This window comes from Mytilus edulis, chromosome 12, assembly GCF_963676685.1.
Source record: "Mytilus edulis chromosome 12, xbMytEdul2.2, whole genome shotgun sequence".
NCBI lineage: Eukaryota > Metazoa > Mollusca > Bivalvia > Mytilida > Mytilidae > Mytilus > Mytilus edulis.
The window spans coordinates 55,223,063-55,242,271 of record NC_092355.1 but is presented as its reverse complement, the minus strand read 5'-3'; the positions used below and the strand labels follow the sequence as shown (position 1 = coordinate 55,242,271).

The following is a 19,209-nucleotide window of genomic DNA, read 5'->3' as shown; positions in this document are numbered from 1 at the left end:
TTAATTAATGTAATGCATGTCCAGATTTCTGTTAATCAAACAAGCATTACTGGCAGAGCTCCAGATAAGAATTCACAAATTGGGTTTTTAACCCACCATTTTCAAATATAATTGGGTGAAAAAGTTTTTTAATTGCATGATCAATTCCAATTCACCCCTCATGTTAATATCAAATTGGGTTTTTCACCACCAAGCTCCTTAATGTATTGGGTTTCTCATCAACACAATATTGAATATTTAGGCAATAGCAACCCCAGATTTTTCCATCTTAAATATGTTTCTTTCTTTGTTTAGCTGTTTTATTTGGTTTAGGGTTAGGGTTATTTGATAGCTGTTTTATTTGGTTTATTCACTGAGGAGCAATTGGAGGTTTAATTTGTGTTCCGTTTCAAACCTTCTGCCAATTTTGTATTTTCTCATATAAACTGTAAAAAAACGGATAGGTGTATTCACAGGCACTCGTCTTATACCTTTATTTAATAAATTCTGCATGTATGTGTATTCATTAATTAACAGTAAAATGAAAAAAAAATAGTATATAAACTCTAATTATACTTGAACGGTTTTGTTTTATTCCAATTTTCATAAATCTGGGTTTAGTTGTCTTTTATTAGAACTTTTGGTTTCTGATGCTTTATCATGTCATAATTGATTTGGCCTTTCACTTTTTCCATCTGATTTCGTTTTTGAGGAAACCCTGCCTGTGTTTATTAGCAATGTTCTCGTTAAGGTACGCACACACGCCCGTGTGTTCGATGGACACTTCCTAAAAACACTGGCTGAGTCTTGTTATCATCATAACTTTTCCTCAGCTTTTCAAAAGAAGCAGAAAACATGCTTCTATTCAATAATTTTACCGGACATTCACTTTCGTTATAATTCAATGTATGTTATGATAAATCCCGAGCAATGCGAATTGGATAAACGCCGAGAAGATCGAAATGTATTCAAAAACACGTGTACCCTTTGAGCAACGGAAAACTCTAACAGGGACCCATTTCAGCTACTTGATGCAGGGATCTATTTTTAGAACGAAAGGAAATTTCCAATTATAAATATTATAACTAGTATCTCAATTGTTTGTAAAACAATTGAAAGGTCTTTCCTGTAAAAGTAATGTTTTCGTTATGTTCTTTGTACGAACTTTCGTTTGTTATACGACAAGCAAACCTTCTCAAACATTTCACTTTTTACACTTAATGACCTCATCCGCCTACATTTTTGAGATCGGAAGTATGATATATGTAATATAGAGTAGATGAGCTTTCAATTGATATGCCACAACGACATGTTCTAGAAAGTTTGATTTTTGCACTTAATAACCCTATCCAACTAATTTTTGGAGGTCGGGAATTTGATATATCAAATGTTCACATCATGACCTTTCATTTGATATACAACAACCCTATCGTAAAAGAAAATTTATGTTTTGCACTCAATGACCCCTACCAACCATTTTTTTCGGGATTTCAATTTGAAATTTGAAATGTACTCTTTATGTTCTTTCATTTGATATGCGACAACCTTACCATCTGATAAATTTGAATTTTTGCACTAAATGACCCCCCCTTGGATGAAAAAGGGGTTTACAATTTTCATTTTTAAGCAGAGTTTAGTAAGACCTTCAATTTGATATATAAGATGACCCCATTTGACAAAGAGCCAAAAATGATGCAATATCAACTATATAAATAGAACTTATGAAACTCACAAAGTCAATGCAAAACTTGAAAATTTCAAATTGGTTTTTTTGGGTATTTTTTTCAATGGAATGTTTTTGGTATTTGGTTAAACATGTAACTATGTTAACCTCTTCACTTCCTTAAACATTTTAAGTGGTAAACTGTTGTTGATTCAGAAATATTTGCCGCTGTTCGCAAAATTTCAAACTGAATTATCTCTAAAACGACAATAGATATCTCAAATCTGTTAAATGGTAAATGATCTACAATTAAAGCACAACATTATAGAAGAAGAATTGGGAGGATTTCAAAGTTCACCAAGGTCACAATTAATCATCAAGTATATGATGCAATACAAAACTTGAGAACCGGAAGTCGTGGAGACATGGGACTACCACCATTCAACTCAGGACCACTTGACCTTTCAAATATCACAAGGTCAAGGTCATAGTATAATTTGAAGGTCAATGTGAAATTTCGTCATGACCTGACATTGACCTCAAATTGAAGGTCTTGAATTACTGATCATCTTTGCAGTTTATAGTAGGTTGATATCTGTTACCTTTAAAAAGATATACACACAATACTATACTTTTAAGACTTATCCCGTTGCAACTTTTGAAAAGACGGTCAGACATTTTTGGACTTATAGTATAAAATGTAGAGCTCGTCGAGAACAACATTTTATACGCTGTATGTATGCAGCAAAGTCTTATCGTTTTCCTAATATGTAAGCTTGAAATTGCAGCTTAATTTTTTTTTTGCACTCGATGACCTTTGACCTTAGGTGCATATTAAAGGTCATATGAATTTAAGATTATTGGTGAAGGTTCCAAGTCTCTATGACTTCCGGTTCTCGAAATAGAATTTTTGAAAAATTATTTTAAATTTTTAAAGGGAAATAACTCCATATAAGGGTTAGTAACAAATTAATTGTTTATGTTTATAAACATTGCCATCTGTTCTAATACATACTGTCATTTTCAATTCAATTCTATCTGTAATACTTTTTGAGAAAAATGCAAATAAAAGAAATTGCTTCAAGGGGATACAACTCTCAAAGGGGATGATGAAATCTTATGCAGCCTCATATGGTAATACATCATGATGAGATCTACATATTGTCTAAATAAAGTCATGATATCTTTTAACACATTTGTGGGGGACCATGTTGAAAAAAATCAATAAAAGGGAGATTACTTCTAAAGGGGATGGTGAAATCCTACAAAAGTTCATCTGGTAAAAGTTCATGTTTAGGTCTATCGATGATTCAATTTTGGTATTGATAACTCCAATAGAAGCGGTAGGAGGGCGTGCCAAAAAAATGCTGGAAGAAAAAAAAGAAAAAAAAACATTAGAAAAACAATAAGGTATTTCCTCGCAGAGAGGAAAGACCTTAAAAATAGTTTACGCGACGACTGTAAACAGATAAGGGTAAATAACGCAAATAGAAGCCAATAGAAGCCAATAAAAGAGTTGAGAACTCATGGTTTTGGCATATTATTGGGTTTTCCTTTGAATTAATTGGGTTATTGAACCCTGCAATGGGCAATTGCATTGGGTTTTTTATTATTTGTATTGCGTGATCACGCAAATACGCAGCTTATTATCTGGAGCTCTGCATTACAGCCCATAATTTATTTATCTGCAAAAATGATCTGTCCTGCATATTTCCATTTTGAATTTATCATACATTTTAAACCTAGCCCTGAAAAACCTTGCACTTGGATAATATTAGTATAAACACCATGTCTAATTGTGCAAACCTTCCAAATTTTTAATATTTTGCTATACTAATTTGGTACAGATCCTTTATCCTCAAAACTTATCAGGGGCAGTAGGCGTGTTTGTATGGTAGTTCATCACACATTTCATGTATGCTTACTAGCCTCTAGGTATTGGTTTGAGCCCTAGTTGGGCAGTTGCAAAATTAAGGTTTGATTTTCATGTCATATGTGATAAGGTTTAAGTCAGTTTCCTCCCTTAGGTTGGCGTTTTCCTTCAAGTACTATGGTTTAGTACGCCACTAAAACTGACTGCCATGAAATTACCCATATGGTGTAGAAAGTGATGTTTATAAAACCAAAGCAAACAATCAAGGTTTTAAATCTTTGTCCATTTGTACAAGGAGACGTAGTGGTTGAGCCATTTAACTTATGGTAATTTTACCAAACTGTGACCACAACTTCAAGATGTGACATCAGGCCTCTGTTCAGTGGGCAGTTCCACAATAAAAGTTCAATTTTCACGTCATACATTTTATATGGTTAATTTTCAGTTTCCTGTCTCAGTTCTGTGTTTTATTCTGGGTACTTTGGTTAACTCTGCCAATAAAACTGACTGTCTTACATATAATTATCCATATGATGTAGAATGTGACATTGACGGTTGACCCCTTTCAAAGAAACCACCAGCATGTACACACAACAATGCTGCAATGCTTTAGACAACATTGATTAGAGACTTCATGATTTACATGTATAAAGCTTTTAAATGTAAAAAAAAAAAAATCCCTACCTACCTACCCACCTGCGGATAGTGTGGGTCGGCAATGCCAAACAAACAATTTTTTAAGGGTGGCCCTATACCCTAAATAAATGAAAATTCTCAAAGTAACTTAGTGTTGAAGGGTATAATAAGTTGAAAGTTATTTATAAAAGACAGCTAATTTTTTTTTTTTTTTTTTAATAATAAGACACATGCTTAAAAGATAGAAAGAAATATATATTTCTGACCCCAATGACAAACCAGAAACAGGAAAAAGAAAATTTTCTGCCAAATTAACGCATTTTCAGAATAGCGTGCTTTAAGATCAGTCTCATTGTTGTCTCAAGAATGTAGCAACAACAGTCGTTTCTAAGGGCTTGCTTTCCAGCTGCTGAATTTTACTAAGGTTCCTCAAAGATCATGCTACCAATAATTGCATTTTAATGCCCCACCTACAATAGTAGAGGGGCATTATGTTTTCTGGTCTGCGTCCGTCCTTCTGTCTGTCCGTCTGTTCGTTCAGGTTAAAGTTTCTGGTCAAGGTAGTTTTTGATGAAGTTGAAGTCCAATCAACTTCAAACTTAGTACACATGTTCCCTATGATATGATCTTTCTAATTTAATTACCAAATTAGACTTTTGACCCCAATTTCACGGTCCACAGAACATAGAAAATAATAGTGCAAGTTTCAGGTTAAAGTTTTTGGTCAAGGTAGTTTTTGATGAAGTTGAAGTCCAATCAACTTCAAACTTAGTACACATGTTCCCTATGATATGATCTTTCTAATTTAATTGCCAAATTAGACTTTTGACCCCAATTTCACTGTCCACAGAACATAGAAAATAATAGTGCAAGTTTCAGGTTAAAGTTTTTGGTCAAGGTAGTTTTTGATGAAGTTGAAGTCCAATCAACTTCAAACTTAGTACACATGTTCCCTATAATTTGATCTTTCTAATTTCATGAATTTAATTGCCAAATTAGACTTTTGACCCCAATTTCACGGTCCACAGAACATAGAAAATAATAGTGCAAGTTTCAGGTTAAAGTTTTTGGTCAAGGTAGTTTTTGATGAAGTTGAAGTCCAATCAACTTCAAACTTAGTACACATATATTCCCTATGATATGATCTTTCCAATTTAATTGCCAAATTAGACTTTTGACCCCAATTTCACTGTCTACTGAACATAGAAAATGATAATGCGAGTGGGGCATTTGTGTACTATGGACACATTCTTGTTTTAAATAATAATTTAAATTACCCATTCTTTGCTGAAATTATTGTATTATTTAAAGAGAATCTTTAAATAATTGAATTGATAAGTGAAATAATATCTACCTGAAGTCAGCACTTAATTCTTGCATCCATTTTTAACCAGATTTATGAAGGAAATATCGGTTATTAATTTTCGGATGTACGACGGGTGGGTGGGCGGCTGCCAAACAGTGTCCCCTCAATAACATGAAAACACTTTAACAATTTTTTTCAAATTAAAATATGTTGTTACCTGTGACTAAATGAAGGTCAAGTTCAATTTTCAAGATTTTAGTATATATCTCTTTTTTGAGTAAATATCGGCATTTTTAATATCCAAAAGTGGTATTTTTAAATAGTTTTCTCTTGTTATCATATATTATGACTAAGGTAAAGCAGATGATAAATGTCTTATCTCACAATTATAAATGGAGTGACAGAATTATTGTGACGGTGATGATTATAAGCTATATCATGTATATTATTAGACATTTTGAAATTAATTACATTACTAATCATTAAACGACCACAAAAATTAATAAAAAATTTTGGTCGTATATTGGTATGACGTTGGCATCGTCGTCGTTGTCTGTCGTCATCGTCCGAAGACTTTTGGTTTTCACACCATAACTTTAGTATAAGTAAATAGAAATCTATGAAATATAACACAAGGTTTAGGACCATAAAAGGAAGGTTGGGATTGATTTTGGGAGTTTTGGTTCCAACAGTTTTGGAAAAAGGTGCCAAAAAGGGCCCAATAAAGCATTTTTCTTGGTTTTCGCACAATAACTTAAGTATAAGACAACAGAAATCTATGAAATTTTGACACAAGGTTTATGACCACAAAAGGAAGGTTGGGATTGATTTTGGGAGTTTTGGTTCCAACAGTTTAGGAATTAGGGGCCAAAAAGGGTCCATAATAGCATTATTCTTGGTTTTTATACGACCGCAAAAATTTTAATTTTTCATCGTATATTGCTATCACGTTGGCGTCGTCTGCATCGTCTTGCGTTGTTGTCGTCCGAATACTTTTAGTTTTCGCACTCTAACTTTAGTAAAAGTGAACAGAAATCGATGAAATTTTGACACAAGGTTTATGACCACATAAAGGAAGGTTGGGATTGATTTTGGGAGTTTTGGTCCCAACATTTTAGGAATTTGGGGCCAAAAAGGGCCCAAAAAAGCATTTTCTTGGTTTTCGCACTATAACTTTAGTTTAAGTAAATAGAAATCTATGAAATTTTGACACAAGGTTTATGACCACAAAAGCAAGGTTAAAATTGATTTTGGGAGTTTTGGTTCCAACAGTTTAGGAATTAGGGGCCAAAAAAGGGCCCAAATAAGCATTATTCTTTGTTTTCGCACTATAACTTTAGTATAAGTAAATAGAAATCAGTGAAATTTAAACACAAGGTTTATGACCACAAAAGGAAGGTTGGGATTGATTTTGGGAGCTTAGGTCCCAACAGTTTAGGAATTAGGGGCCAAAAAGGGGCCCAAAAAAGCATTATTCTTGGTTTTTGCACCATAACTTAAGTATAAGTAAATAGAAATCTATGAAATTTAAACACAAGGTTTATGACCATAAAAGGAAGGTTGGGTTTGATTTTTGGAGTTTTGGTCCCAACAGTTTAGGAATAAGGGGCCCAAAGGGTCCAAAATTGAACTTTGTTTGATTTCATCAAAAATTGAATAATTGGGGTTCTTTGATATGCTAAATCTAACTGTGTATGTAGATTCTTAATTTTTGGTCCCGTTTTCAAATTGGTCTACATTAAGGTCCAAAGGGTCCAAAATTAAACTTAGTTTGATTTTAACAAAAATTGAATCCTTGGGGTTCTTTAATATGTTGAATCTAAAAATGTACTTAGATTTTTGATTATTGGCCCAGTTTTCAAGTTGGTCCAAATCCGGGTCCAAAATTAAACTTTGTTTGATTTCATCAAAAATTGAATAATTGGGGTTCTTTGATATGCCAAATCTAACTGTGTAAGTAGATTCTTAATTTTTGGTCATGTTTTCTAATTGGTTTACATTAAAGTCCAAAGGGTCCAAAATTAAACTAAGTTTGATTTTAACAAAAATTGAATCCCTGGGCTTTTTTGATATGCTGAATCTAAACATGTACTTTGATTTTTGATTATGGGCCCAGTTTTCAAGTTGGTTCAAATCAGGATCTAGAATTATTATATTAAGTATTGTGCATTAGCAAGAAATTTTCAACTGCACAGTATTCAGCAATAGCAGGAAATCTTCAATTGCACAGCATTGTGCAATAGCAAGAAATTTTCAATTGCACAGTATTGCGCATTAGCAAGAAATCTTCAATTGCACAGTATCATGCAATAGCAAATATTTTCAATTGCACAGTATTGCACAATAGCAAGAAATATCTTATTGCACAATTTTGTGGAATAGCAAGAAATTTTCAATTGGAGTTATCTTTCTTTGTCCAGAATAGTAGTTGAATCAACTTAAATCATTGTTTTATACAATACACAATGTATATTCACTTTTACTACCAACTGATAAATTAAAACAATCTTAACCATTCAGTGATAATAAGCACTTTTTTTACATTTTAATATTTTATGATGTATTTAAATGAGTAGTTGCAAACTCCATTAGAAATTTGAATTGAGATCGGTTTTGGAATAAAGGAAAGGGGGATGTGAAAAAAAAATTGGGGGGGTCAATTTTTCTCATTTCAGATTTCATAAATAAAAAGAAAATTTCTTCAAACAGTTTTTTGAGAGGATTAATATTCAACAGCATAGTGAATTGCTCAAAGGCAAAACAAAAATTTTAAGTTCATTAGACCACATTCATTCTGTGTTAAAAACTTATGTCGCACCGTAACTTGAGAACGACTTATCCAAATTTCATGAAACTTAACATAGTTGTTTCTTATGATGGTCAAATGATCTGTATACTTTTTGGTGAAAATAAGATAAAAACTTTTTGAGTTACGGCACTTTGTAACCAAAACAGGGGTGTGTTTTTTTCACATGTCGCACCGTATCTCAAAAACGATTCTTAATTACGGCTTTAAACTTTAAACACTTCTTAGTTATATTAATCTTAATATCTGTATACTTTTTGGTGATGATTCAAAATTTTATTTTTGAGTTATTGAGTATTTTGTAAAAAAGGGGGAGGGTTTTTTTACATGTCGCACCATATCTCAAAATTGATTTATGATTATTGCTTAAAACTTTACACACTTCTTTGTTATATTAATCTAAAGATCTGTATACTTTTTAGTGGTGATTCAAAACTTTATTTTGGAGTTATTGAGTATTTTGTTAAACAGGGGAGGTTTTTTTTTACATGTCGCGCCGTATCTCAAAAAATAATTTTTGATTATTGCTTAAAACTTTACACACTTCTTTGTTATATTAATCTAAAGATCTGTATACTTTTTGGTTTTGATTCAAAATTTTATTTTAGTGAAATTTAGTTTTTTGTAAAAAAAAAAAAAACAGGGTTGGGGATTTCAGATGTCCCCGCTGTGTCTCAAAAACAATATATGGTAATTGCTTAAAACTTTCTCAGAAACTATTTATGATTATTGCATAAAACTTCCACACAAGACGTCGGGCGTATCATGCGCTCATGGCGCAGCTGTTTATTACTTGATCCTGTTTGGGGTTCCAAATTTGAAAATTCATTAGATAATAATCTATTATTTATAAATTAAAAAGTTGAAATTAAGATACAATAAGTTGCTTATGTTACAAATGAAGAAACAAATATTGGGAACTATCAACTATATATATATATATATATACATAATGTTTGATTTTGATTTATACACTAAGTGATAAGATAACAGACATATCTGTTAATTTTCAATGCAATCACCCAATAATGATTTGAGTGGCAGATTTTATTAGAAAACTATTATTTGTACAATGTATTTGATTATAATTTAAAAAGAAATATAACATCATATCTCTTTACATCTTATCTAATTTTAGAGTCCATGGTTAAATCCTATTTAATTTTAGATTTACATTATTAGTTCATGAATATAAAGTTTGGGTTATTTCCATTTGAACAGAAATGGTTTAACTTGGAAATATTTCATCAAAAATTGAATTTTTGGGGTTCTTTGATAAGCTTATTCTAGCAATGTACTTAGATTTTGGATATTGAACCATAATAGAAAAATGTTCAATATCAAATTTTTTAGTTTTTTGACCACATTTATTTTGTGTGACAAACCCATGCTGTATCAAATATTCAATCACAATCCAAATTCTGAGCTTTTTTAAGCTTAAATGTTGTGTCCATACTTGCTCAACTGTTCAGGGCTTGACTTCTGCAGGAAAATCTGGTTTGCTGTCTCTCTGATTAAGTAAAATGTTTACGACAATAATTTCTACAAACTATTATACAAGTATAAAAATGTCAAAATGGCCAATGTATTTTACATCACCGGTACTCATATTTTAAACTTCTTTTCAGTTCACTAAGGAGGATTTCAATTTTACAAAGATGGGAATGATTGTATGGAATATACTTGCTGATGCTTTATATGACCTCTTAAAACCTGATAAACCACATCTAGGTCCAAGAAGCGATTGTGATATTACATACTTGTACCAGGAGCACAGGAAATTAAATAAACACATTCCAAGTAATTCATGGGGCGGATCATGGCAAACTATGCAGAATACAGACATAGCTATTGGAGATGATATTGAGCGCATAAGAATGACAAGAAACGAACTACTACACTCTGGCATATTTCAACTCGAAGACACACGTTTTATTGAATTATGTAATATATTAAGAGACCTTTTAAACCGGTTTAATCATCATAATAAACCTACAAGGCTGTATACAGATGGACTGAATGAAATTTTGACTAAAACTATTTCTACAGAGGAAGTTAAATCAATTAAAAATGATATATTGGGTAAATATACTTTTTAAAGTGTTAAATTTCTGAGCCTTTATTGTGTTTTTATTGTAATGTTCAATATCCATTACTATTTTATGCAGACATAGCTTATGGAGATGATATTGAACGCAAATGACTGACAAGAAACAAACTACAACACTCTAGGACATTTTAACTTGATGATAAATGATTTGATGATTTATGCATTATAATATGCGATCTTTTAAAAAGATTTGAAATGCATAACAAACCATTAAGGCTCTTTACCGATCAACTTAACAAAATTTTGTTCAAAACATTTTTCCATGAGGAAATGAAAGCTTCTCTGCATCAGTCTAATGATATGAAATCAGGTAAATTTGCTTTGTGTTAGCATGTGGAAGATTTCCATGCATAAGATTAAAAGATGTATAACAGGTACATTGTTTTGTATCAACTATCACACACACAGTGAAAAGCAAAGTACCCTGGTTCTTGGGACTAAAAACTGAAAACTTCATCCCATAAAAAAAATCATTAAACTACATCCCTGAGCATCTGTCTTGCCAAAACCAGTGGTTAAAAGAAACTGACCCCAAGTTTGAAAACAAAGCTGAGCTGTCATTTTGCACACAGTTAAGCCAGTATACGTTCTTCAGCCCTAATTTTGGTTTGTGCATCCTTTTGTTGGTCTGTTCATTTGTCTGTCTGTCTTGCTTCAGGTTAAAGTTTTTGCTAGCAGCATATTGGAATATAAAACAATACATGCAATAGGTAAACAGTATAATCTGGATTATGAAGTCCCAGGGACCATCTTAATTATTTACTCATCTGAGATTTGAAGCATTTTTCTCAGAAACTGCAAAAAAAATTGTTATCAGTCTTAATTTCAGCACTATATCAAGTGATGGGCTTTCAGATTTGTGACTCGTAAACTTTCTACTTATTGTGTACCTAACAAATTGTATAAATATTTTCTGCTGTGGATCCAGGGTACCAATTTTTGTGGATTTAGTAAAATTAGCATGTTCATGGATTTTAAATTTGGTTTAACCAAATTCTACATACAAGCCTGAGGAAAATGTGTAATGTGTTGGACACATAATTTTGTGGTTCAACTATACCCAGGAAATCCACAAAAACTGGTTACCAACTAATAATATTGAATCCACAGTAATACATAATTATTGCTATGCATGAACTTGCTATTTATCATTTGATACATTTTTAAGATGCTTTCTTTCCTACCTTTTGTTTACAGAATTTCTTATAATATGCATGTATTCTTAAACACAATTTATGAAATTTTCACACATTTTTAACAAGCCTGCAACAAAAGTCGCAGACAGCTTTACATAGGGATAGTGATGCAGTGGTGGCGTTAGCTAACTTCTTAAAAGCTTCATATTTTAAAAGGTGGAAGACCTGGATGCTTCATACTTAGTATATAGATGCCTCATGTTATGAAGTTTCTGTCAGTCACATGTCTAGTGTCCTTGACCTCATTTTCATGGTTCAGTGGTTATAGTTTAGTTTTTATACAACCTCAAAAATTGAAAATTTTTTGGTCGTATATTGGTATCACGTTGGCGTGGTCGTCCGTCATCAGCGGTGTCCGAAGACTTTTGGTTTTCGCAGTATACCTTTATTATAAGTGAATAGTGAATATAAGTGAACAGTATTGTGCAATAGCAAGAAATCTTCAATTGCACAGTATTGCGCAATAGCAAGATATATCTAATTGCATAATATTGCGCAATAGCAAGAAATTTTCAATATATATACAATCATTTGAGCATGTTTTACTGTATGTTATTATTATCAACAACCATTGCTCTTCAACTTCCTGTATATGGAACACTTCATACAGCCATGTACCATAAGATAACAAAAGATCAAAGTTCAACTTGTTTGCCTTGGATTGCTGTTTCATTGACAAGTACATGTAAATCTATTGTAGGAACAGAAAACAACTCTAACGCTGACTCCACTGTTAAAGATAAACCCCACACAACAGCTGCCAAAAGTAGATCTTTAAAAAAAGACAGCAAAGACAAACTACAAGAAAAGCAAAATGATGGTAAGATGTAATAAAATCAGAATCAGATATAAGAAGATGTGTTATGAGTGCCAATAAGACAACTCTCCATCCAAGTCACAATATGTAATAATTAATCATTATAGGTCAAAGTACATCCTTCAACACAGAGCCTTGGATCACACTGAACAACAAGCTATAAAGCACCCTAAAATGACTATTGTAAAACCATTCAAACAGGGTTTAATCAATATTAAAGGGAGAAACAAAAACCATTTATGAACCACACCAACAAACGACAACCAATGAACATCAGGTTCCTAACTTAATACAAGTGCAAACAAATTCAGCAGGTTTAAACATTTTTATAGTCGCCAACCTTCACCTTAGCGTGAAATCATAGAGTAACATCACATCAAAGAAAGACACACTATAAAGTATTAATTAAAATGGCTGAACTCAATCAAAAAACATATTAACATAAACAAGTGAACAACGTACACTGAACGAATAAATTTGATCTATGAAACAATATAAATTACAAAATTCATAAAATAAGAGGGTCAGATGTATTAAAACAATATCAGAAAGGCTGGATGTTTAATTTTATCAATATTTGACAAGTTGAACTTTTGAAATAAAACTTTTGCAGTATTTTTCAGATTTTAATACACAGTAAATGTCAACATTCAAAATGATCATGATGATAAGGAAATAAGATCTTTAATTAAGTCTGCATGACAAAAATTGTTAATCTACTCTATTTTATGAGTCATTGAATTGACCTAAAAAGTGCATATTTGTCAATACTCGATTTTTATAAGACCGTAAAAATTTTAATTTTTTGTCGTATATTGCTATCACTTGACGTCGTCGTCGTCGTCGTCCGAATACTTTTAGTTTTCGCACTATAACTTTAGTAAAAGTGAATAGAAATCTATGAAATTTAACACAAGGTTTCTGACCACAAAAGGAAGGTTGGGATTGATTTTTGGAGTTTTGGTCCCAATATTTTAGGAATTAGGGGCCAAAAAGGGCCCAAATAGGCATTTTCTTGGTTTTCGCACCATAACTTTAGTTTAGATAAATAGAAATCTATGAAATTTTGACACAAGGTTTATGACCCCAAAGGGAAGGTTGGGATTGATTTAAGGAGTTTTGGTCCCAACAGTTTAGGAATAAGGGGCCCAAAGGGTCCAAAATTGAACTTTGTTTGATTTCGTCAAAAATTGAATAATTTGGGTTCTCTGATATGCCGAATCTAACTGTGTTTGTAGATTCTTAATTTTTGGTCCCGTTTTCAAATTGGTCTACATTAAGGTCCAAAGGGTCCAAAATTAAACTTAGTTTGATTTTAACAAAAATTGAATCCTTGGGGTTCTTTGATATGCTGAATCTAAAAATGTACTCAGATTTTTGATTATTAGCCCAGTTTTCAAATTAGTCCAAATTGGGGTCCAAAATTAAACTTTGTTTAATTTCATCAAAATTGAATAATTGGGGTTCTTTGATATGCCAAATCTAACTGTGTATGTAGATTCTTAATTTTTGGTCCCGTTTTCAAATTGGTCTACATGAAAGTCCAAAGGGTCCAAAATTAAACTAAGTTTGATTTTAACAAAAATTGAATTCTTGGGCTTTTTTGATATGCTGAATCTAAACATGTACTTAGATTTTTGATTATGGGCCCAGTTTTCAAGTTGGTTCAAATCAGGAACCAAAATTATTATATTAAGTGTTGTGCAATAGCAAGAAATTTTCAATTGCACAGTATTCAGCAATAGCAAGAAATCTTCAATTGCACAGTATTGTGCAATAGCAAGAAATTTTCAATTGCACAGTATTGCTCAATGGCAAGAAATCTTCAATTGCACAGTATTGTGCAATAGCAAATATTTTCAATTGCACAGTATTGCACAATAGCAAGAAATATCTAATTGCAATTTCAATTGGAGTTATCTTTCTTTGTCCAGAATACTAGTTGAATCAACTTAAATCAGTGTTTTATACAATATATATAAATGATATTTCAATTGGAGTTATCTTTCTTTGTCCAGAATAGTAGTTGAATCAACTTAAATCATTGTTTTATACATTATACAATGTATATTCACTTTTACTACCAGCTGATAAATTAAAACAATCTTTACCATTCAGTGATAACAAGCACTTTATTTTACATTTTAATATTTTATGATGTATTTAAATGAGTAGTTATTGTTGCAAACTCCATTAAAAATTTGAATTGAGATCAGTTTTGGAAAAAGGTAAAGGGGGATGTGAAAAAAATGGGGGTGGGGGTTAAATTTTTCTCATTTCAGATTTCATAAATAAAAAGAAAATTTCTACAAACATTTTTTTGAGAGGATTAATATTCAACAGCATAGTGAATTTCTCAAAGGCAAAAAAAATATTATAAGTTCATTAGACCACATTCATTCTGTGTCAGAAACCTATGCTGTGTTAACTATTTAATCACAATCCAAATTTAGAGCTGAATCCAGCTTGAATGTTGTGTCCATACTTGCCCTAACTCTCAGGGTTCAACCTCTTCGGTCGTATAAAGCTGCGCCCTGCGAAGCATCTGGTTATATTAGTATACATTGCAGTCCAAAGGTTTCAAAATAAAACTTTGTTTAATTTCATCAAAAACTGAATTATTGCTGCTCTATTCATGGTTTATTGGCTGATATTAAGTTACTATAGTTTCTTCCTCTTTCAAGATACTATAAATATGACACATAAACCTCCAGTTTGAGATATAAAAAAAAGAAAAGGAAAGACAAATTACTAGAAACACAATCAAGTTTCAATTTTAGTAAAGTATCTACCACTACTGAATATTTGCTTTATTTTTAGAGAGATGTCTACAAGCTAACCATGTGCATGATGTTTGTAAATTTAATGGTGACAAATTGCATTTGTGTTCAATAAACGATGAAAGCAACTGTGAGAGCAATCAAAATATCAAAGAAGGAACACAAAATAGTATCAGTCGACAATCATCTTCAGATTCATGTAAGGAACATAAAAAAGGTTTTGATAATTTTTGCATAACTCATGAACTACTTCTCTGTGAAGATTGTATGAAAATCCACGCCAAATGTACTGTAAGTAAATTGGAAGTTGTAGCGCAAGGTGTTAAATTAACACCAAAGTTTACAGATATAGAAAAACGCATTCACAACCTTTCCAAATACTTGAATGACCTTCTACCAGATGTAGAAAAAGAGATTATGCTGATTTCAGATGAATCAAGCTCTTTTCCAAACGCAATTGAAGATAGTAAGAAAGATCTTATGCACATGGTAGAAAAGTTTGAAAAAGAAGTTTTACCAAACATAGAAAGACATAGGAATAAAATGCAATCTTTTCACAATAAACTCTCCATATTGAATCGTTCTGTGAAAAAAAAGGAGAAGGAAATAGCAATGCGTCGACTTCATGCCTCAGACAGAGAACTTATTTTATCTTTACCAAAAATAGAAGAGGATCTGCAAAGATTTGAAAATCAACTACTTCTAAATTTGAGGGAAAAAGAGATTGACGTGATTGAACCAATTGTAAAATTGAGGCCCCTCAGAGTTGGGGAGCTAAATTTTCAAATCTCTTATGAACTAAGAGAATGTCCATCTCGGGAACTATCTTTGATTCAAGAGCCTTTTTCACTTAACAAACTGCAACGCGTAAAAGATATCCAAGTTGATGAAAGTTTTGTTTTCGAAATACCTACAGGAAACAAAGCAACCAGCATAACAGGTTGTACCATTATGTTAGATGGGATCATGTGTTTTGTTGATTCCAAGTGTAGTAGGTTCATACTAAGAACTGCTGATGGTATTTTAAAAAGTTTTGAACTTCCATCTGTACCATTGGATATTACAGCAATTTCTAATTCAGAAGTAGCTATTTTGCACCGAACATCAATATCAGTATTGAGAGTAAATGAGATGCAGGTCAATTCATTTAAGTTTAAACCAACAGGGAAATTTCGTTTAATTGCATTCCACAAACAAAACTTGATTGTTTGTGTTGGTATGTGTTCTTTTTTCATCTTTAATTTACAAGGCCAAAAGATAAAAGAAATAAATATTGAAGAAACCCTGATATCCTGCATTTCATGTTGGAACAACAAAATATTTTATGCAAATAGGGATAAAAATAACATTTACTCAGTAGACCTACATTCTGGAGAATCAGCTTTGGTTATTCATGTTGGGGGAATAGTAAATTCCCCATCCTGTATAGTATCTGATGATAGTGGGAAATTTTTCATTGCTGGTGCTGATAATAACAATATTGTTGCTATATCAATCTATCAAAATGAGTATAAGGAAGTTGTCCAAAGTTTGCGAAGCATTAAATATCCCAAAACAATGTCATACGATTCAACACAGAGACAACTGTTGATTTGCAGTCCAATTGGACATTCAGCTGTATACTCTATTCATTGATCTGATAAATCACAATAGAATACAGGAACTTCAAACTTGCTGGATTTATTACTTCAAGTATTTAAAACATTATTAAAGCCTGAAAGAAAAACTTAGGTTTCAGCTAACCCTACCTATCATAATTTTTAGTGACTTACCCTTAAGATTTTTCTGTCATCTTTTAACAACCACTTTTAAGTCAAACTGTTGTCCTTGTTTAAACAAGTGACAAATCTTCAATTTTTGATTTATTTGAAAACCTGCTCACTTTTTTTTCATTTAGGTAGCTGAAACACAAGTGTTATTGTTTATGTCTTTTTAATATGTGATTGACTGCAAATTCTGAACAATACTGAATGTTCAGTTTTTTCCATATTAGTGTAAAATATATAATAAAGTGTAGTTTTATTTTATAATTTACACAAAAAAATATTTCCTTTATGAATAGAAAAATTGGGTCATTGAGATAGTATGTACTGACAAACTGACAAAAGATTGAATAAAAGGTATGTTCAATTGTTCATGATGTTCATATATAATAGATCTATGAATAAGGTTCAAAAAAATTTCATGACACAAATTAATCGCCTACTATTGGGTCATACGCTCTTCACATGTTCACGTTATACATACTGTGTCATTAACTTTGGATGAAGGGTTATCTAGAAAAATACTTTAGATACATAAACAGAAGTAGTTTTCATTGCTAAATATGGATATTAAAACATTTTGCTATTTAGTTAGGCCAACTAAAATTAATTAGTAGATTTTCATCCAAAGTTTTGAAAAAAATGGGGCGGGTGGGAGGATTTTATTTTTTAAATTTTATTCAATTTGAAACCTTCTTGTGGCGTGAACTTCATATATATGCAAGTGTTATAATTACAAAATTTAGCTTATATCATGTAAATGTTTAAACATGTATAAAGAATCATACATAATTCTTGAATAAACATCTCTAACTCGGACTGTTCTACATGCAATTGCTACTTTAGAAACATATTTTCAGCAAACAGTAAAACCATGGAGAAATTCTCTATTCATTTGACTACCAACTCCAAATTTATTTTGCTCTCTAAGCGATGGTTTGTAGTCCCCATAAACCTATGCAAATGCAATGGCATGCAGCACAAGTATTATGAATAAAATTAACACTCAAACAAGTGTTGCCAGGAATAGTAAAGTTGGCGCTTTTAAGATTCTCAAGTTATGCAAGAAGTGACGCAAATATAATTACATTGTAAATGGTATTTTGTGTTTTTAAACAAAAACAACAACCATAGGTAAATCTAAGGGTTTTCTAGTACACAATGTGTATGTTTGCCGACTTTTTGAACTCTTTTTTTTTCTACCAATTTGTTCCACGATTCTTGCACTTTGGAAATCATTCACAGCCCAAATTTGCTTACACAAAGTCAATGTATTATTAAATAAATCCACAATTTTCTGATGAAAGAAATTTCCAATTTGTGACATACTGCGATTTGTGTTGGACACAGCGTATTTAATACTCATAACCCGAATATTTCATGCCCTTCTGGTAATCTTTCTATATTCTCCGTAGATGATACTGTCATCATTGAGCAGCAGATTTTGTCAACATAATCGTTTTAAAGTACTCGAAACAAGAAATATGAAAACCGAAATTTTATAAACAGGAAGTTCGAATGAAACGAAACTATTGACAGTTACCGGTAACAGAAATGAACAAAATCCGGAAATCGTAAATTTTTCAAAATAAAAAAAATCGGGGCGGGACATTTTCAGACGGGCGGGCGGGGATGAAAATCTATCAATTAATTTTAATTGGCCTTAATACAAAAAATTATAATAAAATGAGTGGCATTGCTAGTAGTGTGATCATTATCCAAATTATAGATGACATTGTCTCTATTTAATTTGCTTAGTACTTTTCCCTTCAATCAAATGACATCAGGATTGTTTTTTTTGTTTATTTGTGTCAGTTAATTTGTTAAATAATGACTCCTGATACACTTGTAAATAATTGCTTACAACATGTAAAAATTTATTTTTATCAATAACATGTATATAATGTGATCAAATCATTGGAATTACACTTTTAAGTATTATAAAATCATTAAAAATCTGAACTTTTAGTAAAGATTGTAGGATTTTAAGAACATGTGGCGGCTGAGATTTCCCAAAAAATCTAAGCCTTGCCTGTTTTGTTTTTTGTTTCATTAAACTGATTATAATTTTGTGTTAATTACATTGTCATATTATGAAGTTAATCTAAATATTGTTCTAATTTTGATATTTGAAGTAAAAAAAACTCATCATAGATACCAGGATTGAAATTTTGTATGAATAATCTTGTACAATCCAGGATCCTCCTGTTACTAATCTAGATGTCCAAAATTTATACAAGTAGATATTGAAATACTGATTTGTACTGAATTTTCAGTAAG

General features: G+C 31.6%; 1 protein-coding gene across 1 annotated transcript in view; it reads left to right on the top strand.

Moving 5' to 3' along the window:
• LOC139497714 (uncharacterized) overlaps positions 1-17,517 on the top strand; it is a 33,128-nt gene extending 15,611 nt beyond the window's left edge. Inside the window, exons 3-5 of the mRNA XM_071285950.1 lie at positions 9,892-10,345; positions 12,270-12,389; positions 15,207-17,517. Coding sequence (XP_071142051.1) covers positions 9,892-10,345; positions 12,270-12,389; positions 15,207-16,801 — 2,169 coding nt within the window. The 3' untranslated portion in view covers positions 16,802-17,517. The remainder of the gene's footprint in view (positions 1-9,891; positions 10,346-12,269; positions 12,390-15,206) is intronic.
• Positions 17,518-19,209: the final 1,692 nt, after the last annotated feature.